The sequence below is a fragment of the Mercenaria mercenaria genome, chromosome 19, assembly GCF_021730395.1.
Source record: "Mercenaria mercenaria strain notata chromosome 19, MADL_Memer_1, whole genome shotgun sequence".
Taxonomy (NCBI): domain Eukaryota; kingdom Metazoa; phylum Mollusca; class Bivalvia; order Venerida; family Veneridae; genus Mercenaria; species Mercenaria mercenaria.
Window position 1 is genome coordinate 22753671 of NC_069379.1, and position 26327 is coordinate 22779997.

The following is a 26327-nucleotide window of genomic DNA, read 5'->3' on the forward strand; positions in this document are numbered from 1 at the left end:
TTAATTTCTAACCATCGAATTTCTGTATACACTTGACAATGTTTCTAATGCCCCGCTCGATAATTTAGCATGTATTTTAAATAACTGACTTAATTTTCCATACGTTTAGAAACATTTGTGTGAAATTATTTCTAATGGAGTAATGTAATCATATCATATTGTTCTTTTTATGACCTATACCAGTTTTTAGTCACAAAACTACATCTAAATGTTTATACACGTATCAAACGGCAATAACGTCCTAACGACTAAACCTTTATTGTACGGGGGTGTGCCCCGAGTTCTAATTTAGGTTTAGAGAGCAAATAACCACTGAAGGCACGTCATTTTCGTTTAAAGAGTTGTTCATTATATACCGGTACATAAACTCCCGGTTATTTGAGCACAACGCCTCCAAGTATATGCATTTGTTACGGGATTCTGTCCTGACCAATTTTGATACTATTTGTTTTTCTTAAACGAGCAAATATCATTCAAAAGGTTACAGAGGCGTAGAAAGTGAATGCCCCTGATATGTAGTCAAATATCAAACCATTGAAAATAAGTTGTTTTGTTTTTGTCATGCTATCATTCTGCTAAAAATTCTAGACATTTGTGTTTATTTTTTACCGTTTAAACTTGGATTGAGGTAGTTAGATGAGTTATATGATGCTATAGCATTACTCGATGTCATTTAATTGACAACGTGTTTTTTCTTAACATGCGAGAAATTCCATACCATAGTTTGTACTGTTAGTAATATCTAAAAACATTTGACAAAACAGTCAGACAACTGTGTTTGATTTTTTTATTAAGCACTGTCGTATAGCAATAATTACTCTGCCTTTGGTAATGGCCGGCTAAATAGATATGCGTCCAACATATATAAGACAATTGCCGTAGATATTTTATTGTCACATTCTGGCATTCATGAAAATAGTTTAGAATTTCATATTTCAATTGTAACGTTGATGTGGTCTTCAAAATTATCGGACTGTTTGCCACCAACTGTACGATAAATGAACTTGTATTTCATCGCGTCTTCCATTAGCAAAGAGGCTTTCACGTGTAGTCGTAACTTCCTGTACGAGCATGCGCACAGATGTAATGCCTTCTGTCTATGCCTTATCTCTAGCTTTGAGATATACTCTTCGAATTACGCTGCCATCTTCCTTGCTTTGTGTATGTCATCTATATCCGCCAGGATATCAATAAGACTGTAAAACGCGACAGCCTTTCCAGGAACGTATGACATCTCAGAACCAGGATTTTGTTTCCCTGGCAACGTGATTTCAATCAAAGCATCATCGTCATCTCGTTTCTTCTCTATCGAAATTGCCTTTTCAAACTGAGCTATGGCTTGAGTGATTGATATTTTTCTTTCTTTCAAAAAGCTTCCATAAGCAAAATGCAGAGTTGGAGAATCGGCAATATTCTTCAATGCTTGTTTAAAATACTCATTTGCCTTTGATGACAATTCTTCTTTTCTGGTTTTGTCTCCTACTAAATCTATTTTGGTTGCAGTCAGACAAGCAATGTTGGATATTATGTCAGGAAATTGTTCGATTACAAGAGTTCGATCTGCTTCAAAACTCATCTGAAACAACGCCAAAGCCTGATCAACTTGTCCATTCTGCATATACTGAACAGCAAACGGCTTCAAAAGCTGTGGAACTCTTGTTGCAGCGAACAAGTTGGAACTCTGTCGGATAAATGGTTTGACAGCTGTGTTAAGTTCAATAACAGTATCAAAACACTTCATGGCAAAGTCTGGGGCGTCATAATTCAGTAAGCCAAGTTTAATTAGTAGCTGAACTGAGCATGTAAATAATGTAAGCATGGACTGTAATTCCCCTCCAGTTGAGAACATTCTTGTGTCCTTGCCTATTTCAAAGACGTGCATTTTTATACAAACGTTTGCCAGTGACTGGAAAGGAGATGTTCTGAGTTTTTCCATTTCTCTCAGGGTGACCTGAATGTCTTCTTTTGGCTTGTGACGTATCAGGTTGTTGTATGGAAGGAAATAGTGGGGAATGTTGCTATGTTCAAGTGCTGTACAGATATAGGAAATCAGCTGTAACACCCTGTCTCCAAGCTGATCATCGCCCCAATCTGCCACACCGTACTGCTGCTCACAAAACCAAAACATCATATTCTTTACCATGTATGACGTCAAGACAGCATCTGGAGATAGCGTTGCTTTAATCAATAACTTTACTATGCAGTAGCAAATCTTCTGGTTTTCGCTTAGAGATAGGGAGAGTTTTCTCTCGGAGCTGTTGAACGATAGACGCCATTCTCTCTTCTGTTCAGTACTTGTATAAAACCCGACAGGTACAATGGCACATCCATCTGAAAAACGTAGCACCATAGGATACTTTAATTAGTTTTATGATTGCTTTCATCATTGTCACTATCATCACCACGGTCATCATTATCATCATCATCATCTTATTATTATTATTACTATTATTATTATTATCATCATCTTCATCATCACCATAATAATAATCATCATTATTATTATCATTAACGTTACTATTATTATGGTCTCATTCATTATTATTATAATAATCAGTTTTACCATCATTATCATCAGCACTGATATCATGTATGCTTGTGTTATAATGAATAAAAGAATATTTAAAAAGATCCCTTGTATGCTTCTTAGAAGTTCTGTCAAGGTTTAGAAGTTCCATATAGAATTAGGGAGGAAATGTGTGAACGGGCCTGTAGCTAGGTCGATAGAGCATCGTCACGGTATATCTAAGCATATGTTCGAATCCCGGCCACATAGTTTTCTCACCCTGTGTCAGGCTGTGACATTTGGCCTCAAACGTAGGGTCTTTACAGTATATGCTTCAAAATCATGTACCTTGTTCTCTATCCCGTTTGAAACCAGAGGACACTTCAAAATGGCTGATGTTAAGGTTAATTAAATCTGTTAGAACATTCTGTGCACCTCTTTAGAGATTAGCAAATGCAGCTTTTGTAACATCAAACGGTCAACATTCCGATAACAGGTTAATATTTACCTTTCATTATTTCATTTCGCAAGTCCTCGTGTGGCCAGTTAGCGTCCCTCGGGCGTTTATTCCATCTGTTAGCAACTTCCGGCCATGTTTCACAAGGAAATGCGTTTACAAAATCGTATGTGTAACCGATTTCTTCATGTTCGTAGTTAGATATTGCTGGTCCACTTGCAATGTACTTCATCTCTGGAAGCCTGCTGTAGATAATTTCTGTAGATTGATCTGTCACGATTCCTTCTTTAAAAGCATCGTTTGTCAGAAATCCTTCCTCGTCAATATGTTTCATCAATACAGATTCTTTTTCCTGCAGCAGTTTACGGCCTTTTTCTGCCACAAAAACCTTTACATATCCTAAATGAGTTGAAGGTACCATGATAAAAGCACAGTCGGACTCTCGTTTTGCCCTACATATCGCTTCATTTTCATCAATGGTTTCCTTGTTCTCACCAGTAAAGTCTTTGACAGTAAATTTTGTGTATAGCATCATGAAGTCAAAATCAGTTCCAGGAAAGAAGATTCCAGGATACATTTCTGCACATGTGCAAATCGTCATATGAACTTCCGGTTTGAACTATTGTCACTTCGTCCTTCGACTTCTCCTTAACAAGATCGCAAAACTGCTGAAATCGGGACCTATTCAATTGGAATGTGATTCTGGTAGGTTCATGATCTTTTATCAGTAATGACAAAGCTTTACACACCCCTCCAAGAGGCCTCGACATTTCTTTAGATTCCATTTCTTTACAATTCGTGGCATAAAGTTCTGACGTATCAGTTATCGTAAATGCTGAAAAGAGTGAAACAAATTGTAAAGCTTCCATCAAATTCGAGCAAATATAACTTGATAATTAAACTAAAAATATCCGTACGAAGATAAAAGTATTGCACAATAACCGGTTATTGCACCGCCAAGATGTGCTACGTCATTTTGACGACATTTTCTTTTGTGCCGTCGCGTCCGTTCGTGTGTCCTGCACAGCCATACCAAAACATTCGTTGAGAATCGTTAACCATTCAATACACTTGAAAGGTATGGTCTATAAATATACACAAATGTCTAAATCACCCCTATTATGGAAAATAATGAAGTTTTCAGGTCCCGCGGAATCATGCCATGGACGGTGTTCCCTCGAAATAAGTGAGCACCGGAATTCAATACATAATTATGTAGTCATAATGTGAGTCTTGACTTAAACATTTTCATTTTATGAAACATGACATCCTCTTTTTGTCTACTGTAATTGTGCACTGGAAATCAAACATATTTAGAATAATATATTGTCGGAGTACTAACTTGAACTTATACAAATTACTTTTTCTTTTATAAATATATTTACACTTAACTTATACTTCTTTCAATCAAGTAAAATACACAGGCCTATTTGCCTTTCTTTTATATAGCTTCATTATTTACATTAAAAGTATGTCAGAGTTACTATCAACAGTATATTATAATGACATAATTAAACTGGCTATTTATGTATCAAAACTACTTTCTCTTTTACATTCTAATCATCCTGTGTTCTAATGTGTTATTATATACTGGAAAAACTGCTTACCTTTTTCTGAAATAGCTTCTGTGATTCATTTAACACTTATATTTAATCATATCATTTAATAAACGTCATGTCAAAATACGTATTAATCAGATCTAATAATAGATCATCACACAATAGACATAAATACATGATCACTCTGCGAAAATCAATAACGTGTACAAATGCAACAACAGTTTAGTATTTTTACTATGATTTGTCCTATATTTTGGAGATAAGTTATATTCTCGAGAGCCTTCTTTCAAATGAAACTGTCTTGGTGGTATTGGGGAACTTTCGTACTCATTGCAAGCTAAACTAACATCAGTTACTCCCCATGCGTTCATTGCTATAATAAGTGGCAAAGCGAAACCGAACTGAAAGCAATATACTCTTTATTTCCACATTTGAGTGATTTACATAACTATGAAAAATTGTAATATAACATCACAGAAAGGTAACATATATACAAAATTATAAACTTTTAAATTTTAGCAAATAACTAACTAAATAACTAACTATTCAACTGAAATATATATAAATATTGAACACATTTACATAATTTGGACTATATGAGCATTGGTATATAATAATGTTATGATTAAAGATTAATCTCTTCATCTCAATGTAATACAAAACATAGATCATTGTATATTAGATCAATGACAATGCTACATATAAGTTGTGCTATTTTGTATAAAACAAAACAGACATTCAAACTTTATACATACATGTTCATATTAGCGCAATAACAATACTGATTTGTTAATAAGGACCTTTGTTAAATTTGTATACTTCTAGCATTTTTAATACAATGTTAAACATATTCTATCGCTATTCTTAAAAAATGTTCATGAGCATTCCTGTTCTGTAAAGATAACAAGCGTCTACCTATAAGTTTTTGAAATTTGGTTTCACTATCACCTGACAAAATTTCGTCCGTTGAGAGGCAGACGGGCTCATCAACGTTCTTTATCCATAACTGATGAGCCGGTCTGGCTCTCAATGGACGATTCTGAAACTACCTGTGCACCAAAGACATCATACGAGGTTCTGTACAATTTCCCTCTGTAAGTGTTCAATAACAACATGCTTTATGACATCACAACACAAGGTTCCACAATTAAGACACATGGATCTAACATATGTATTTTCATATTTACAAATCCATATTTTGCTAATTCTATAAGCATGTAATAAGCTTACAGAAGTATCCGCATATTCCAATATTATCGCTATTTCTATATTTGTATGCAAAAATCGAAATCTTGAAATCCAATTTTCTACGTAGTATTTTCCATGCTTCTTTAGGTGGAAAAGTACCTGTTTGTATATGCTTAATAAGATACATTGAAAGATAATACCTTTTAAGAATATTTACAATATCAGGAACAAAGCCACGTTGTTTTTCGTCTATACTACAAACATATTCTGACAGTCTGGCGTTGAAAACATGTTTTGAGAAAACTGAATTTGGCATATCGCAAAATCTTCTAAAAAAAACTAACTTTCTATATTCTTTTTCATATATAATGCCTTTCCAGTCCAGCATACGGAGACACAAGTCTGTTCGTGTTAAAATAGTCAATCCTTGTATCTTTTTAGCAGCTAGCCTAAGGAATCTGTCTAATTGTACATAATCAGATTTCTTAAGATTATTCCATATTTCACAACCGAACAATATTAAACTTGGAATACAAATTTTTGAGATAAGGGAAGCCGATTTGATTGGATTTATATAGGTCGGGTCAATTTTAGGATAGGAGAGAAAAGAGGGACGCTTTTGCTTTTTCGCATACATGTTCCACCTTTTCTGTATCGTTTAATTTATCATTAAGGTATACGCCTACATCTTGGTCAATGGGACAATCTCCAATCTCCAATCGATAACTGAATTTGGGGCACTTTTCTTTTTTTACCAAAAACTATTATATGGTTTTTCCGTGGGTTAATGTTATATCTATATTTGCATGAATACCTATGCGTGATGTTAAGCATTCGCTGAAGGCTTTCAGGACTAGTCGCTGGTAAGGCTATATCGTCTGCTAGAGCTGTCGAACCTACAGATATATTTAGGATACAAATTCCTAGACCGCTATTTTCAAATTCATTTATAAGATCATCGATTAATAGTTTATATAACCAAGTAGAAATGGTCCCCCTTGTCTATTTCCTTGTTTCACGGAGAAGAATTCAGATTGCAGGCCGTTTGCAGCAACACAGCTTGACATATTTGTGTGTTCGTCCACTAATAATGACCAAATTTTTCCTTTTATACCAAGTTTTAACAATTTATGGAAGACGCCATCCAGCAATACTGTATTAATTGCCTGTTTAGTATTTGGCATGCATACATATGCATTGCTACTGAGTTCATTACTTTGATAGATGCCTTCCTGTAAATTGAAGGAGGCCGTTATAGCACCTGTATGTTTTTTTGGTAAACATTTTGCTGCCGATTTGGAAATTCTATTTTATCATCATTGATCCAGTTGTTTAGTTTTTCATGCAATATTTTTTTCATATAGTTTATAAATGCATGGCAGGAGGGTAATAGGACGGTAATTGATGGTTTGCGTTCTTGACTTTCCATTATTTTTAAAGACGGGAATAATCATACCCATTTTACACCTTTGCGGGAATTTTCCTGTCTGTATAATGAGCAACTTATTACCACCGTGTTTAATATGTTCATTGCAGATCATATCGAACGAAGGAGCTTTTCTATTATTCAATGACCTGATATGCCTTGATACAATATCTGGTGTAAGGTTTGGTAAAATGTCAGGACAGTTTAAGTCGGTTCGTGTTCGTATATGACCGATTTCTCTTTCAACAAAGCTTTTAAAATCATTATCGAAATTCTCTTTCATCCTCGATCCAGGCCTGACGCACCCACCTTTGCATAATGTGTGCTGTCTTAACTTCTTTTGACCAATATGGCTTTGCATACTTATTATATCTGGCTTTTGAGAGGATCTTATTGGCTGCTTCCATTATTGCTAGGACAATATCATTATACATTCAGTCAACATCATCTCTGTTGATAATTTCGAGTAAGATTGACAATTCATGTTCATACTTTGTTAAAATTATATCATTTATCTTGTTCCAAGAAAAACTTACATTTGTTTTTGCGACATTTATTAATGTGACTGGAATTTTGATTATGGCAGATAAAGGCAAGTGATCTGAAACATCAAACATATCGTTTGATAATATTTCTATATTTGATATTAATTCTGTGTCAGTTTTATACATTATAATGTGATCTAGCATTTTCCCTGTCGGTTTAAATGTATAGTTTGGATCACAGCAAAGAAGCATTTCTACAAGTGACATCAATTCATTCTTTCTTGTAAAATTTGTTAAACCTATATTTCTATATGAGTTTTTGACAGGTATTCTGTAACACACATGAGCTTAGCATTCATATCTCCGAGAAAAATGAACTATGAACTTCCGGTTCATCCTTCGACTTCTCCTTTAGAATATAATGGAAAGTCAAGAACGCAAACCATCAATTACCGTCCTATTACCCTCCTGTCATGCATTTATAAACTATATGAAAAAATATTGCATGAAAAACTAAACAACTGGATCAATGATGTTAAATGCCAAAATACCAGATTCAGCATACGAATCACAGATTGCTTACAACGTATTTAAACATTCTGCATAATCTGTGTATGGGTAATTAACTGACGGCATGTAAATACAAAAAGCAAATATTCTAATATCATGTTTACAAAAGATTCCAATGCCTATGATACGTTCATCTGAAATCTCTTCCATATGTCTAATTGAAAGAGTTAGCGATTTTTTTATATAAAATCGAAACACCACCTTTACCACAGTTCAATGAACCATATAGGATTACATTTTTGTCACATTCAGTAAATTCATTATAATTTGCATTCAATGATTTGATGAAATATTTTGAGTGTTCGAAAAGTTTATGTTCAGTAATAAAGGCACAGTCAATATCATATACCGGGTATGTCTAATAGATTGCTAAGTGAAGCAGCTGAGGACATGATACCGCGTACATTCAACTCAAAAGTTTGCCGGACTCAAAAATAAGCCGGTCTCGATAATAAGCCACCAAATCCTTACGAAAATTTAAAATAAGCCGCGGCTTATTTTCGGAATTTCAGGGTATGTCTAATAGATTGCTAAGTGAAGCAGCTGAGGACATGATACCGCGTACATTTCATGCAACAAAGCGAATTTCATCTTGTGGTGTGTACTTTACTGGACTTTGTTTTTGTTTGCACATGATTAGTTATCAATATCAACGTCTTCATTTATAATCGTAATTGTCATCCTGATTAGTATATCTACTTCCAGTATTGTTGTTGTTTACTTTGTACTGCTGCCATGCGTTTTTAGAAAGCCATTGTCTACAGCGCGTGAACTGTGGACAAAAGTGAGAATCTTCTAGTATATACCCTTTATAGAACGGGACAGTAACTTCTGCTGCTTGATCGCGAGATTTGCTCGGGAAAAGTGCCAATTGCAGTGGACTGACTCCACGGTCTCTAGATATTCCTCAAGGCCTTCCTCGGTCGAGTCCGGGCCTATGCCACCAATGCAATATGTTTTTGTCCTGCAACGATATCTTCCTTTTAAAATTGCCTCCCTTTTTGACCATTGTACCGGTTCATTTCTATTTTATGAGATAACGGTCTGTACTTTTGACCCTTTAAGGTCCGACTGGTGGTTTAACTCTGTTTTATGATTGCTACATTTGTCACTTTGAACACTGTTGTCTCTGTTATCTAGCTCTTCCTCTGGTCCAGGCATTTTTCTAGCATTTTTGTTTGAAGATTTCATATTATGAGCTGTGGTACATCTCTCCCATATTTTTGTCACCAGGTCTTGTTGCATGAGGGTTTTTTTTCTCCAGTATGCATGTCCGTTTGATTATGATTTTGATTTTGTTGTTGTTGCTGCTGCTGCTGTGGATTCGACGGATATTTTTCATGTTTTCGCTTTACCACTTCTGCCTATGAAGGTATTTCCTTAACGATATATTCATGATATGGGATGGTTCAATGGACGAACAACAGGAGTTTCTGCATGATATCAACAACTTCCATCCAACCATTAAATTCACACACAAAATATCATCGGAGTCGATAGAATTCTTGGATGTGCTCGTGTCCAAGAATGAATCTTTACACGTGGAAACCAATATATTTGTAAAAGAAACAAATAATCATCTCTACCTGGACTACTCTTCGTGTCATCCTAAAAACTGTAAGGACGGTATTCCATTTATAGCCAAGTGAAACGATACCGACGAATGACCTCCGACGATGAAACTTTTGACAAATCACTTGAAGAACTACGCGGTTATTTCTTGGAGAGAGATTATCCTTCTATTGAATGGACAATTTTGTAAAACATTATTAATTTTGCATCAGTGTGTCTCCAATGATCTTAAACTGAGAGAATTTTGCATTACTGAGACACTGTCATATGTGGAATAGTTGTTGTATATCCATCTGATTGCTCTTCTTTGTACCATTTCTATTTTATTGATATTATGTTTAGTGTAGGCGACCAGACTGAGGAAGAGTATATAACACCTTAGGCCTGACCAGGGTTTTATATGCTATTTCTTTAACCTTTTTGTTTTAGTTCGGATGTTACGTTTATGAAACCAAGTGTTCTGTTTGCTGTTGTGCAAGTTTTTTTAATATGAGTGTTTAAGGAGAAGTCGTTTGTTAGGTCTACACCATTGTATTTTGCATTTGTTATGGTTTAAAGGTTCTGGCCATGCAATATATAATCATGTTCTTGAAATTCATTAAAAAAACATTTAGATCTCTTATCATAGCAGTGACGGATCCCTTTGGCTATGTAAATAACAAAATTGTTTTAAATTCTTTACTTTAGGCCACGGTATGTTGTGTTCAGTATGTGTAAAGCACCAGAGAAGGCCAAAGAAGTGTGTTCCTGGTAGAGCTGTGTGGGTTGACATTCCATGTACCTCAGTAAGGCAATCATCATTAGTATTTCATAAGGACTCAGACTCACACAAGAAAGCATTGGTATTTGACATTGCGGAAGCAAAAACAGGTAGTGGGATTGAGACTTGTTTTGTGAGGGAAGAACATGTGAACCGTGAGGCAATGACAGCATCTATGACACTGCCTTACTTTCCGTGTAAGGAGGAAATTCCCCATATCACCAAACACAAACCTTTAGTTGATGTAGGAGTGGATGTTCTAAATAGTTTGGAGAAGGGGGATAACGCCAAGTACACAAAATTAATAAGTTTACGTTGTCAAATTTAGCAAATAAATTCCACAGGAATAGAAGACTGAAACTTTAATGTGCAGTGCAAAAAATTGTGTTATGTAAAATAAATTTGTGAACATTTCGAAACTTATATAACTGGATAAGTTTACATTGTCATTCAGCAAATAAACCCTAGAGGAATTTTTTATGATATATTATCTCTATTTGTTCTTGTTGAGCATGTAAATGATGCTTATTAAACATTGAAAATAACACTGTGTTGTTCACTCTGAAATGCACCAGAATGCACCAAAATGAGTTGTAGTAATACAACATTTTCTGGGGGTGGCCCCCCATACCCCCCCCCACCCCCACCAGCAGGAGGGGATACCCCTCCCGCACCCACCCCATTGTTGTCCACGCTCTTTTCAAAAATACCCTTCAGCAACATGCCTTCAGAATATCATGGCTAGAACCCTGCTGTATGTTTGTTTCGTGAGATGTTAAAACCCTGACATTTACTTGGATTGAAGTGTATTTCCCATTTACTTTCCCATTTCTGTAGGGTGTCAAGATGGTGTTGTAACTTATTGTAATCAGTTGTATTATTGATAGTAAGATAGACAGCATTGTGTCATCAGCCAAACGTCGGACCTCGGATTTTACATGATCAGGTAAGTCATTAATACAAAGAAAAAAGAGGAGAGGCCCGATGACATATTTATTTTGATTTCCTGATACCCAACTGAATGCTATTTTCTGTGTGTTTATGCGGGTATAAACCATGTTGGGACCTCTTGCAAATCATCCAAGAATCGCGCTTAATTATTGGTGGATGCTTAAAGAACTTCTACTTCTACCACTTTACTTCTACCGCTTTATGGCCAACATCAACAAATTGATAATACTGCCATTTTTAGGTATGCGCGAGAAAAAGAAAGAAATACAGTGTGAAGATATGTACAGTGAGAGGGTTAAAAACAAAGAACTTACTGAGTCTAGATAAAGAGTTGTGCCACCTGAGACTTGAAAGCCTCAAGTGACCCTACCGACACAATGTCTGGAGGTAATGTGTTCCAATCACGTACTGTTCTTGGAAGAAACGACTCCTTCCTGTAGTCACACCTACACGATGGAACTTGATAAAAATGTCCGGTTCTGGATTGATGTTTATTCGCGAATATCACAAGTGTATCAGTTTTATCAATTGCTACTATATCATGATGTATCTTATATAGCATACACAGACGTGCCTCTCGTCGACGGGTTTCAAGGGATTTCCACTGAAGATGTGTTAACATATCTGTAACACTAGACCTGTTTCCGTGCCGATGTAGAACGTATCTCGCGGCCCGGCGTTGAACCATTTCAAGCCTTTGAATATAATTTTGGTGATATGGGTCCCACACGGAACTGGCGTACTCTACAGTAGGTCGAACTAGCGCCTTGTACGCATTCTCTTTCACTTTGGTTGCACCGATGTTCAAGTTCCTTTTTAAAAAACCGAGTGTTCCATTTGCTTTATTACAAATTTTACTTATATGTTCATTCCACCGAAGATCTGATGTAATATTACAGCCTAGATATTTAACTGACGACACTGATTCCAGAGTATGCCCATGCAAAATATACTGATGTTTAATGGGTGAACGTTTGCGAGAAATGGTAATTACATTACACTTTTCCGGATGGAAAACCATTTTCCATTTTTGTTCCCAAGACGCTAGTTTATCCAATCAGACTGTAGTGTTTCCGCATCCGACGAGATGTTAAATGTCATATAGCCAAAGGTGTCATCTGCAAAAAAATTTAAGTCTGGATGTTAACCTTTAGGGGAGTCATTTATATAAAATAGAATAAACTCTGCCGGAACACTTTCCCTTGGGAAGGTTACGGCCATCTTTTGGTGCCATTTTGGATCACGTAAATAGATAAGTTGTTAAAATTATAGTTTGATTTGAATAGTTATTACATACTGCAACACTAATATCAACAAATTTGATTACCATAGTTGTTTATACAATACGCCAATAAGGCAATTGTTGCGGCCATTTTAGCCGCCATTTTGAATTCAAGCAGTCCTGGATGTCATCTTAGATTGTCTAAATAAATGAATAAAGATATATAAATATGTTTGAAAAATTTAAAGTACAATCAATCCGCAAGTAGCAATTTGTAACTTATTTTTTGCACCCCTGATATATTTTTTTCTGATTTTGGCTGCCATCTTGGACGCCATCTTGAATTTCTCAAAATGCTCAATGATGCCAGCTGGGCATCATTCAGATTCTTCAATTACAACATATTCCCTAACAGAATACCATAAAACATTTACTATACAATCCAATGCCGGGTCTGAAACAAATATCAGATTCATCAACCAGACTACTACATATAAGTGAAGTATCCAGATCTAAGAAGGGTATCCACATATGAAAATAAACTGTTTCTCAGACATACCTTCCATCGATATCCACGAACTATGATAGGAAACGGGGTCCTCGACTCTGGATACACTAGCTTGTTGTTATACTCCAATGTTTCATTGCTTGTCTGAATTTAACCGGAATATTGTATTTGAGTAATAAGTTTGCGTGTAATTATTTTGTAGATACTACATAACAACTATCTGGAATTTATTTGCGTGTTCAAACACTCGTCATACATGAAATCATACTAACAGTGAAAGTCATACGATGAATAGATGGTAAGTCTGACATGATTCTATTTGTGGGCCAGTTTAATAACATTCTGAATCAAGTTATAGATACATGCATATTATATACAAACTCTATAGTCACGTATTATGTTTATATTTGGAATGCTACCTTAGATGTTGTAGAACATTTGGTATAGCTTTGCTGGAACACGACAAGATCACCAAAAACCTCTCCGGTACAGAACTGTTCAGCGAGTTTGATCTGTGACACCCCTGTGTCAGGGTATAGGTGGCGGAGGATGGTCGCATTTACTGAGACGTTCCAACCCTTGGACGCACATCCCATGTGAACGGCGTCAGTTATTACCAGTGCTGAAATGCCATACAATGATTATGCATATCTTCCTGATTTGACAGAATTTTTACGAGAAAGAAGTTAATGAAAATTTCATGCTTATTGGTATACAGTGAAGTTTACTAAAACACTAGAAATTCGAAAATAAATATTACATTGTTGTTCGGGGTTTTTATAAGATGAAAAGGGACAATAGCTCGTATATTTTTACATAAAAATGAACACGAAGAATTGAAAACTTACGACTCCAGGACATATTAAATCCTCTCCCATTATCGGCATTGTTTGAATTCAGTCGTATATAAAATCCGTCTTTGGAAACCAAGTATGGAACATCAACATTCGTGGTAAAATATCCCAATTGCTTTCCTCTGCCATTCTTTATCTAAAATGCCAACATGAAACGATACGTCTTATACGTGTTAATCGTAAGCATTGTAAGAAAGTCACTGGCCCTGCCAATAATTGTGTATTGTATTGTGTATTGTTGGCATCAAGTCAAAGCTAGTGGCAAGGAAGTAATACCTAAGTACCCCACATGCACCAGGTCAAAATCAAGCAAATCCGAACAGATATACCTAGGTCAGGGATAAGTTAAGATCGCGACTGAAGTCACTTAGAGACTTAGAATTAAATTAAGGTTTAGGAATAAAGAAAACACCCTGTCGAAGTCGTAAAAAGCATGCTCCTGTTCAGCCCTAGGTCCCAACAGCATACCATACAAGTATACAAGAAATATATCAGACTCCGCAGATTTTCGGCAAAGAAGGAAGATTAGGATTTTTCCAAACTGTTGGCAATTAATGTGTTACCAAATAAGAAATTTCCAACTGTATCGTTTTAGAATGTAGAAGAAAAGATCATTATTTCCATTCTTTCCTGGATATCACAGTATCAACTACATTAGCACCTCTGTCTGGAAATGATGCATACTTGACTTCTTTGGATGCTTCAAACATACATGCATCCGTTCCTGACACAACTGTTATACATAACTAGAATCTATCAGACGAACCTAACCTAACGGTAGTGTGAATCGCAAATGCATAAGGCTCAATGACTACCGAAAACTATGTTTCTTCAAGAGTAAAGTCGATGATATATACAGACATGATACTTAGTATGTAATCATACAGTTGGCTGTAGATATGTCAAAAAGAGTCACATCGGCAGCTATCACACACAGTCACTGCTGTCTCGTGATTCCGAAAGTGCTTCGGGATAAGAGGCGAAGCACTTGTCAACGGATAAATATCTGAATGTCCTTGTTTATGTCGATATTAAGAACTTTTTGTAATTGCAGTTATAATAATAATAATAATAATGATAATAGTAATAACATCATCATCAACAACAATACTAATTCATGACGAATAACGATGTTTGTTTAGCAGCAATAGTTCTGTATCTTTACAAATTTACATATTGTAGTTAATTATTATTGGTATTATAATTATTACCACTATACTTTTTTATTTTCTTTTTCTTCGTCTTCTTATCATTACCATCACTATTTTATAACAACAAAAATAACAACAACATAATACAATATTTCTTCAGTCTTGGCAAAACTCAACAATGCCATTTCATACTATGGATACAATCACTTTCATAGCACTCATTAGCATTATCATGATTATCACCATCAGCTTTATTATAGTTCCTTGTATCAAATTGGTCCTCGCATACGTTATCCAAATTTTATCAACTGACATATGTAGTATTTTCAAGTATATAAAGAGTTTTGTCCATTGCCACTGCCTCTGCCGACACTTTTGGTCAGCTGAACCTTTTCTCGTTTTCAATATTTAGTCCAACGGGAGTATAGTCTTTACACGAGATTCGATAACTTAGTGTCATATCCTACGTAAATGGTCTATAGTCAAAATGTACGTTTAAGAAGACATAAGATGTGTCAGTAAAGTTTTGACTTTGGTACAACATTCCTTTGCTGTGTGTACCTCTACAACTCGATATTTCTTCCGAATGATTGTGAGTTATTTCTTATTTGCTGTTATATTATTTAAATACACACTTTTCAAAATTAATGTAGATCATTTCTGTGTCTTGCACGGGTGTGACATGCTAAAAGCATGTGCTTAAATAGTATGTTATGTCAAGGACAAATTAGCAAATAAGCAGTTAACTTGTTTTACCTCAACAAAATCGCCGTCACCGGCAAGATCTAGGTCGTGAAAATCCAGCTTCAGTGGTGTATCAGATTGTTTGTTGATGACTATAAGACAGTCTGTATTCGACGGATAGTTCGGATAACCACGTGACTGAACACTACCAGTGGCTGTATTGAAAGTCCTTACACAACCTGTAATATCAAATAAACGATGTGTCAGAAAACATATCTGCCATATTCACAAACAGGACAAACAATTGAGTGATATTCATAACAAACAAATTCCTATCTTAAGGGAGACTTATAGCTGTGCAAAATACTGTTGGACCGGACTACATGAGAAGTTAGCCGCTTATGAAAATGCATCTTTAAATTGAAAGGACGTCCAACGGGATATTTCAGTGATTCAGAAAAAAAACAGGGAATAGTTCTTACATTGAGCCGTGTAGTCTTCTGGCACGTATCCGTGCGCGACATGATTTATCTTCTGAGCAATTTTCTGAGAACTCCCCTTTAAAATAATGAGATGCTACAAATGTAGATAAGAAAGAGATACTATTTTATTTACCACTTGAAAAAGAAGCTATGGCTAATTCCATTCATTAGTGATGGCTTTTCTTAAATATAAATCTAAAAATATATAAGAAAAAGAAAAAAAGAAGAATGTACGTTTTCTATTGTATTGTACTAACCGAAGCAATTCACAGCAGCTTTTTGTCCACACGACGGTCCAGTACGCAACGTGTCACATTGCATCACATGTGACTCCCAACCCGCACAAGATAAATTCGTAAACAATACAGGATTGCTGGAAGATACTGCAGACCTATTTGGAGATGTATTCCTGTAAAATCAGATTTCTACTTTATACGATAAAACTAGCGAACATATCATGACTACTGAAAAAACATTCGCAATTTACAACTACAATTTTACATTGGTTTTTTATCAGTCGAGATCAAAATGTTTAAGTGTCAGTGATACTAGTAATTAACCAGCAGACGGCTGTCAATCAAGAAATTAGCAGACCACTAGAAATAGTCGACCACTAAAAAGATAATTTTTTTGTACATAAACAATTGCGCATGATATGATAATCCAATCGTTTCGCCTGAAAATGGAGACCTTTGACAACTTTTATAGGCTGTCTGACGTCTGCGTTGGCGACTTTTTATCCAAGATCGATGCGATCATATATTTAGTAGGTAAAAATGCCACAAAAATAATAGACACATGCCGTATGGCATATACAAATTTAATGTGTGAATTTAATGATATTAATCATTAAACCTTGTTAATGGTATTCAACTGAAAATAGTTCAAACGAAATGCGACTATATTTGGAAATCTATTAAAGACACTTAACTATTTATAAAATGCAAAGCTTAAAGTGTTTCTATTCTATTTGCGAACCAAAACAAAGTTAAAATTATTCCGAATACTTAGAATGAACTTACAGACGATCAGGCTATTTTATGTTATTAACATTTGTAATACAATTGAATTAAATGACTTAATTGTAACCGTTCAAGAGGAAACAATATAATTTTCAATAATACTACACCGGCCATGCACTTACTGATATCCAATCATTGAGCAAATTGCTTTTGCAGCATTGCTATCTACCGCGTTGTAACACACCGACCATTGCTTCATCGTACCATTCTCCATTGTATGAAAAATTACCTCACCAGTGTATGTGTTTGACAGTGTCACATTGATACCACCTTGTTTGAGATCAAAGATTAACACACAGATATTTTACTACTTTTATGCATTTAGCAGAATTTCTTGATGCAATAAACTTGTGTTCGTAATAGTAATGAGAAATAAAAAGAGTACATATCATATATATCACGGTCGAGGTAAAAAATCACGGGGTTTTCACAGGGAATTTTAATCGAGGTCTATGACAAAGAGTTACAGATTTTCGAGAAATTTGATTGCCAGTCACAGTTTATATATTTCAAGGATGCATTTCCAATTATGTACATAGATATCTTTGATATAAAGTTTTATTTTTAGTTCATCTACACCTGTAAATAAAGATTATCTGCATATGAAACTATTTTTTTGTCATTTCTTTGCATAGTTTTTGACCATGTATGTTTCTTCAATTGAGTTGCCAATTAACCAGCTTTAAAATGTCTATATAATATATATTATGTTATTTCTATTTAAACGTCATTTGAGATATTTCTTGATGAAAATAAGATTAAAGATTAAAATAAGATTATTTATAGTTGGCATCTTTTTAGTCAGCATAAACAAAATATTTATACTAAAGGGATAGGTATGTAATATAAGCATGTTTTGCTATAAAAGTCTGCACATAATATTGTTTGTATTATGTTTATCATGTTGTAGAGATAAAAAAGAAATTTTCTGCACCATATGTGATAATGTTAATACCTGAACAGTCAAGTCCCACAGCCTTTGAATTTCGGTTTGCACAGTCACTGATATTGAAGTCTAGCTTGCAGAGTCCAATGTTTAAATCGGATGGGTTACATGTCACCGACTTACTGTGCATGGGCGATAGACCGCGTTCTATCTCAAAACTTGATACGTCTGAACTCCTGAACAATATATACTTTATTTATGCGGATCGTTTGACATAAAATTTTCATCGTCAGGTAATGATAATAATGTATCTGTTTATAGTGAAACCTTACTGGAGACCATTTTCTATACATAAGCAATCTTGATATTTTATAGTAAATTCACTTATCATGTATTGCTTTTAAATTTTGTTTTAATGTCAAAGAGGCCTAACTTTTTTTCTTGCGCTAAATACACATTAGATAATCAAAATAATATAATTTCTTTAAAGGCGTACGCTAGAATTCCCTGTATATGAGATGGGCGAAAATTTTCCCAATAACAGAATTTCTTTAAACTTTGGATATTGAAGGACAATCATCTAAGGAACAAAAATATGCAACAAAAATCATAGGTCACCGGTATCGAAAAAGAGTTGTCTGCCCTTGAAAACGTCATTTTTGGGGGAAATGCCGTTTTCAAGGGCAGATAACTCTTTTTCGATACCGGTGACCTATGATTTTTATTGCAGTTTTTTGTTTCTTAGATGAGTGTCCTTCAATATCCAAAGTTTGAAGAAATTCTGTTATTGGGAAAATTTTCGCACCAAATTCTAGCATACGTCCTTAAGTAAAGTTTTGTTATAAATGATATCTACTTACAAGTATTTGTAACCCATCGATTCACATGCTCTGAGTGCATTAGTGACATCCCAGGAATCATGACACACACTTCCCCAAACACTGTTGGACTTAATTTCAAGTCTACCATACCATGGTCCTGGACCATCAACAATACGAACATTTGTTGTTGCTGAATTGAAATGAAACAAGTAGTACAAACAGTTGTAGTGAAACAAAGATTTCAATAGTAATTTTTCATAATATTGCACAACTATTATATATCACTATATTATACTCTGCACTAGGTATGAAACTAGGCATGTATGACCACAGTTTTCAATAATGTAACATATGTTTTTAAATCACAATTCTATAAATGGATCTATTCCCCTATTTCATAGTATTATTCAAATGCATAAATTCTATTTTCCTTGTCATCATGGATACTTTTTGCAGTTCCTTTGTCATATTGTTTTCAAATCAACATAAATTACAAAGAGTAAATATTTATAGCTTGGCTGGTCTCAGTGTTTTTAGATGTCATGGTAAAGATTATAACGGGATCCTACGTGGCCGGGCGGTTAAAGTCACTGACTTAAATCACTTGTCCCTCACCGATGTGGATTCAAGCCTCGTTTGGTGCATAGAAGAACTCATCATATAAGGAAGACATTCAACTTCCATACGGAAGGCCGCTGGTTCTACCAAGATACCCACCCGTAATGAAATAATGCTCTAACTCACGCTATTTTGATTCTTATTTCATTTGTATGTATTACAGTTTACATTTTGTACTATATGTAATCACGCTTATGTGCATTTTACATTGTTAAAAGTCAATAAATCAAATCTTTGCAAACTACATACGTACATTGTATAAATTGCAAATGGCGTCATATTACAAATGGCACTTTTTGGAATAAGAATAAGATTTTGTTCATGAGTTACATTATTTAAAAATAATAATATGACACATTAGATATGCTTATATGTGTTTCATATACCATTTTTAATATTTAAACCCTCCGTTTATAATAATGAATATCACATGCAACATGACTTTCACAAATAAAGAATTCGGCTTTTAAATGCAAACGCTTCATTCTGTTATTTTCAGATTAACAATTACACACTATAACTATAACGAAAAACGCAGAACGTGATAGTACCTTTGTTAAAAGGCAATTCACATTTAAATATTTTTTATATACATCGATCTTCTGGTTATTGAATATCTATCACAATACTTACTGGCAGCTACCGGCTGGCATTCCACACCCACACTGTTTGAAGCTGAGCAGGTGGAACTTTTAAACAACTTATCCATTCTACACATCTCAAAACTTCCCTCACTACCATTACATTGGGGCCGAACTACATAGTTAGATCTGCCATTTCCATATGTAGAATTATAGCTGACAGCTGGGTTCGTACTCCTGCATCAGAAGAACATTTCTTACGCCATCAATGAAACAGAAAATTATGATTTCTTTTGGAATACACAAGGATAATTATCCTCGTGTATTGTGGAGAAAGCACACATAATTTTTGATAATAAGATGATTGTTTTCTTGTCCTTACCAATATCCAATCTCTCTACATATGACTTTAGCATCACTGATATTCCAGCCGTCATCGCAATACGAATACCATGTTCCAGACTGGAGGAATTCCACACGGCCTTGAGATTGTGATCGTCCATTGGACAGACGTTTCTGGTACGGGTCTGTAATACAACATACGTCCTCTGATAGATGATAGTCAGCAAATTATTTATTCATTGCAGTAGGACTATTTTGTTAGGTGAATATAACAGTAGGAATATCGGGATTTCATTCCATGTCATTTCTTTTAATTGTATCTTGCATGAGGAAAATTAGAAATTACTACTCTAATCATAACAAGTGAGAGTCATACACAGCAGCGGTAAAAATTCTGTATATAAGAAATTTCTAGATTCAATATAAGTTAAAATGACATAAAGGACAACAAAATACAGGGAATTATGAGGGAAACTTGGAAAATCCCTCACAACTGCAGACAACTCCAGCATCATTCGAATGGTCACAGTTAACTCCCATTGACCAGGCTAAAGAACAGTTAGTAATGTCCGGTTCATGTCCTTGACAGTTCACATCTGATAGCCAGACGTGTCCAGTCCCTCTTCCGAAGTAAGATCCAGATACAGCTTTCCCCTTTACATTGCTGAATATAAAAACACTTTTATTGATATGTATCTGCTTCTGTAAACAGTTTTAAAAGATATTTATCGATGGCAAGTAATGTTATATATACATGTGCAAGGAATACCTAACAATAAGTTGATTTTATACGAAAGCCATCCACAAGCCTTTCATAATGCTAAAAGACTTTTTAAAATCGGACCACTTTTGAAAAAGATATGGCAGTTTGAAATTTAAGAAAATGGCTGATCACAGAGGCAGCCATTTTAGTGCGTTTATGACGTCATTTACACACTGCTAAATATTTATTTAGCAGATAACCTTTTAGATAGATTAATTTCATATGTTTCTTGGTTGTAAGATGTAAAACATGGCAATGTCTTTCATTATAGATGGAAAAGGTAGAGACATTATTTTACAGAAATTAGGAAATGCGGTTAAAATATTTATCTAGAAATTTTAGTAAATCTGCCATTTTATTTCCTGTTGCCATGGAAACAAAATGGCCGACATTTTGTTCAATTATTTAAATGCTCACAACTTTCTCGTTTTTACGCCGATTATGAAAATTCTTTAACTTCTTAAAATGATTTAAGAAACCCTGACAGAAAGAATTAACATAAGAACAACACTGCATTTCCCTTTAACAATATTATGTAAAGCAGAAGTCGGTAAACTTTGTAGGCAAAGAGGAGAGGCTTACCAACACCAGTGTCAAAAGTTCATTGTGGTGGCCGTAAAATGTCGCCTCATTCTTAGACTATTGTTATTATTACTCGTTCTTTTTGACCCTGTAAACTTGTACAAGAGTCCAATTTAAGCCAGTGCTACTGGGCGTGTTGGGTGTTGCGCTTTTCATTTCCTCTTATGAACAGACTGAGTTAAACCGGGTCTGCTATTATTTTCCTTTGATGCATTTCTCTGTTTTCGAGTGACCTTAAATTGTATTTCACTAGCTGGACATAACTTAAAGATGTATCACACAGGGAAATGAGGAGGTTTGCTTGGTTTTGGTATTATCATTTCTACGATACGGACAAGCCGACTGGTCTTTGCAACTACATGTACCATTATCTGAAATAAAAAACAACAGTTACGAAAACCTACCTCTCAAATGGATATGACGAAAGCATTTTGCACACAACAGTCGCATCGTTATCGTCCCAGTCAGAGTCACACACTGTACCCCATTGTCCGTTATGTAGTACTTCTAAGCGGCCTTCACCTTCGTGCGGACCATCAGCAAGACGGACCTCCACACCCACTGGTAGGGATGAAATTTAAAAGAGAACACAACGCTTTAAACATGCTATTTGCAATTGTATAAGGCGCATGCATTTGTTTTTGTTGGGTTTAATGTCCCTTCGACACGATAAAAGGTCATATGGCGACATCCCATCTTTTGTTAGAGGAGGGAGACCTTAGATGCCCCTCCGACCATTATTTCATTACAGGAGCGTGTGGGGGACCTGTGCGAACAACCTATCTCCCTTAACCAAGCTGGATGGCTTCCTCAGATAAAAAAAATCTACACTCCAAGCGAGGTTTCGAACCCACAGCGGTGAGGGGCAGCTGATTCAAAGTCTAGTACAAATGAAATGTAATACTGGTAATTGCTTTTTCAATTACGCATGACATGCAAAGGAATGTCGGTCACACGAAGAAGTGATTTCTGACGACACTTGGTAACAAGTTTCAAGACGAACCGTCATCGGAAACGAAATCAGGTTGCCCTTAAACATAGTTGAAATGTCTGTTAAATATTTAACTTATTTAAAAAAAAGTTATTTTGCCTTACATAAATGAACATCATTGGACAGATGATATAAATAGCAAAATGAATCTAATGCCATTTTTGTCTTGAAAGTCACAGCTTTCGTGACGAGCTGGTTTTCTCTGTCACGGGTTGCTGTCTACAGTGTAGCAGATTTGTGACTTAGAAAAATGTCATCACACTATGTACCCGGATAATCTTAACTCTGTTCAGCGACCCTAACTCAGTGCCAACATGGCGGATGTAAAGCCGATACCACTTTGTTTTCTGTGTAATTTCGATGTATAAAGGAATGTTTCGGTTGTTATATTTGTCTTCATTGATCAAGTGTATATTTATTTCAAAATGTATCATGTTAAATATATCAACCCTTGTGTTTTCAGGTGGAATACCGACGAACAAGGCCAACTTTTCAATGAAAAATTCTACAAAAAATCTTAAAAAATACTTATATGCTTTCGGTGCCTCTCATATTTTGTTGTTTGAAAGCAAAAATATACTGCTTTATAGGCCCGTTTACAATATGTTGTTAACCCACTACATGTTGACACAATACATGTTCAAATGTACTGACAGTGAGAAAAGGGATAAAAACCTAACTTCGAGTTGATAAAAACCGAACTACGTTTACATGTGGAATGGATAAAAACCTAACTTACACGAAATCGCGGGAAGGATAAACACCTAACTGACTAGTATTCTATAGAAATGAAATGAGTTGCGTGTACATAGTCTGATTATTAAAAACATTACTTTATTTTATAAGAAGTGTTGTCTTCAAACTTTGTCATTAATTTTACAAGATGTTATATGTATACCCACTACAGTCAAATATTTTTTCATAATTTTAATATTATGCAAATAGAAATGTTGGAAAATATCAGGATAAACACTCGAAAATAATTCAATATAAAAGTCAAAATTATTATATAATTATATAAGAAATTACTTAATACCACCGATGTTCGAAGTTCTGTAACCGCAACCTTCTCTCTCTCTCTCTCTCTCTCTCTCCCTCCCCCCACCCCCCTCTCTCTCTCACACATACACTGCTTCAGAAGAACTACTTTTGTTTCAAACTTGTATATCTTATAGTGTAAGAGACTTTATAAAGGTGATAATGGAAAATTTTGATATTGTTTAAATGGGATTAGATTTATGATTAATTATTTAATATGACATTTTTTAGACCGTAAGTAGGGAATAAAAGTGTGTGTGTGTGTGTGTGTGTGTGTGTGTGTGTGTGTGTGTGTGTGTGTTGTGTGTGTGTGTGTGTGTTGGGGGGGGGGGTGATCATGTACTGACAGGGCAGGGATGTGTAAATCCACACATTTTTCACTTGTCCACGGACACTTAAAAATCCACTTGTCCGTAGTCAAATTTCACTCGCTCGGATTTGTAATATTAAACCTTCATGAAACTGCAGAAAGAGAGTTCTTTATTTAGGACAATGAAAAGAAAAGCATATCACAGTAACTGTGGTAAAAATAAGTTGTTAAAATATTTGCCTTTTAAAGTTTATAAAAGTCTGAAACCTCTATACACTTGAAGCAACACACAGTCTAAATGATATTTTTTTTGTTTTCTCATTTTATACCTGAAAAAGTCTGCTTGTCCGCGGACACACAGAATGAAACATGCACTTGTCTGCCGGCAAAAAATCACGAGTTGGACAAGTTTGACATAGGAGTCCCACATCCCTGCAGGGGCGGGAAGGTCGAAGGACTTCGAGCATCTATAGTTCATACATAAATCACAGACGAACAGCTATGTTTTCGTTTGGTTAGGTGTTTATCCATTCTAAGTTCGTATTTATCCATTACTGTTTCCTATACCAGTCAGGAATTATCTACAAATCTAAACCCACCTCATAATCAATACAGTTTTTAAGCTATAAAAATGAATTTCAAACTTTGATACTGTTAAACATTGTCAAAGAGATGTTTATTGAACTAATACAGTTGATAAGTAAGGTCTTATTGCAATTAATACAGGATATTATGGCTATCACAATTTTACGCGAACATTGCATACTAACATAAAAACATGAAAAAAAGACACGGGAAATTAACTACACACATCGTCTTTCTGTCAGCCATGTTTGTACTGAGTTAGGGTCGCTGAACAGAGTTATGATTATCCGAGTACATAGTGTGTTAAAGGCAAAATCTCTCACCACATTTTAATCCAATGGCATATGTGGATGAACAGGATGATTGGAAAGAGGACACGCACTGGCTGATGTCGCTTTCGTTCCCCTTGCATTTGATACTGTCTATAACCCCACTCGTGTTGTCTCCAAAGTAGTTTGACTTGTAAATGTAAGGCTTGACATCTCTAAATTGGCAAAGATCAAAGATTAAATTGTTTACCCAAAGCAAACACGTAAAACATATTAAATGTCGACAAACCGCAATGAAAATGTACATAACTTTATTGTGATAGTCTTCAAAATTATTAATTACATGTATTTAAAATGATATCGACAGTTTTTGATAAAGTTGTAAATGATGTAAGCGATACCAAAAAGGAACTCTTGCTGTGTGTCTGGTGAGAATTGATCTTGTTTTTATTATTATTTTGTACTGCATCATTTTGTATACAACAAGCAAAAATTTTTAATCAGATTAAATTTTACAATATATGAACCAAGTGAATGTAACTTTTTTCTTCAAAATTTTAGCGTTTAAAAAGTATTCAAATCTTCTCTCTTGTTTGGAATTTGGTGTGTGTGTAACATCATATTTGCTTCCGTGTCTATGCCTTTATATTGTTCTTACACTATTTTGATAAACTATGTTGGAAAAGAACATTTATTTGTTCGAAGCGTGATGAACAATGACTTCCTTACGTTGCATTATATCCCAGCATATTACAAACAACTCGTGCTTCGCTCTGTGCAAAGTTTCGATCGCAGACAGTTTTCCACGATCCTTCCATTTTAATCTGTAATGATCCATCCCAACTTCCCGAACCACCATAAAGGCGAATCTCCGTAGCTTCTGTATTGCATCAATTTAGACTCTCGTAAAAATGCAATTTGTTTCATGAATTTGTAATTTTATCAGCATATCATGAAATATGCACTTACTACATGTATTGATTTATTTAGCCAATCATTTAAAAAATATAATACTTGTAATAACTGCAATTTATGTAACTGAACTATTAGTATCTAAGGAATCTGTTGATTTACAGCTAAGATATACAGAATACAATATTTGTTCTTATGGTATATACTCATGTGATTTTAAAAGCTCTGAGAC

General features: G+C 35.0%; 2 protein-coding genes across 2 annotated transcripts in view; both read right to left on the bottom strand.

Moving 5' to 3' along the window:
• Window positions 1–969: 969 nt before the first annotated feature.
• Window positions 970–3540, bottom strand: LOC128550992 (uncharacterized). Its single transcript, XM_053531224.1, has 2 exons — window positions 3015–3540; window positions 970–2331 (listed from the first exon to the last, which is right to left on the bottom strand). Exons 1-2 carry the CDS (start codon window positions 3538–3540, stop codon window positions 1136–1138), a joined length of 1722 nt encoding a protein of 573 aa, XP_053387199.1. The 3' UTR covers window positions 970–1135.
• An 8253-nt stretch (window positions 3541–11793) lies between these two features.
• Window positions 11794–26327, bottom strand: part of LOC128550993 (deleted in malignant brain tumors 1 protein-like) — a 28018-nt gene continuing 13484 nt past the window's right edge. Inside the window, exons 9-23 of the mRNA XM_053531226.1 lie at window positions 25913–26063; window positions 25238–25398; window positions 22395–22551; window positions 21137–21309; window positions 20686–20830; window positions 20356–20540; window positions 19144–19294; window positions 18353–18519; window positions 17520–17667; window positions 16633–16784; window positions 15966–16132; window positions 14053–14194; window positions 13624–13826; window positions 13256–13348; window positions 11794–12078 (exon numbers count right to left, since the gene is read on the bottom strand). Coding sequence (XP_053387201.1) covers window positions 11794–12078; window positions 13256–13348; window positions 13624–13826; window positions 14053–14194; window positions 15966–16132; window positions 16633–16784; window positions 17520–17667; window positions 18353–18519; window positions 19144–19294; window positions 20356–20540; window positions 20686–20830; window positions 21137–21309; window positions 22395–22551; window positions 25238–25398; window positions 25913–26063 — 2480 coding nt within the window. The remainder of the gene's footprint in view (window positions 12079–13255; window positions 13349–13623; window positions 13827–14052; window positions 14195–15965; window positions 16133–16632; window positions 16785–17519; window positions 17668–18352; window positions 18520–19143; window positions 19295–20355; window positions 20541–20685; window positions 20831–21136; window positions 21310–22394; window positions 22552–25237; window positions 25399–25912; window positions 26064–26327) is intronic.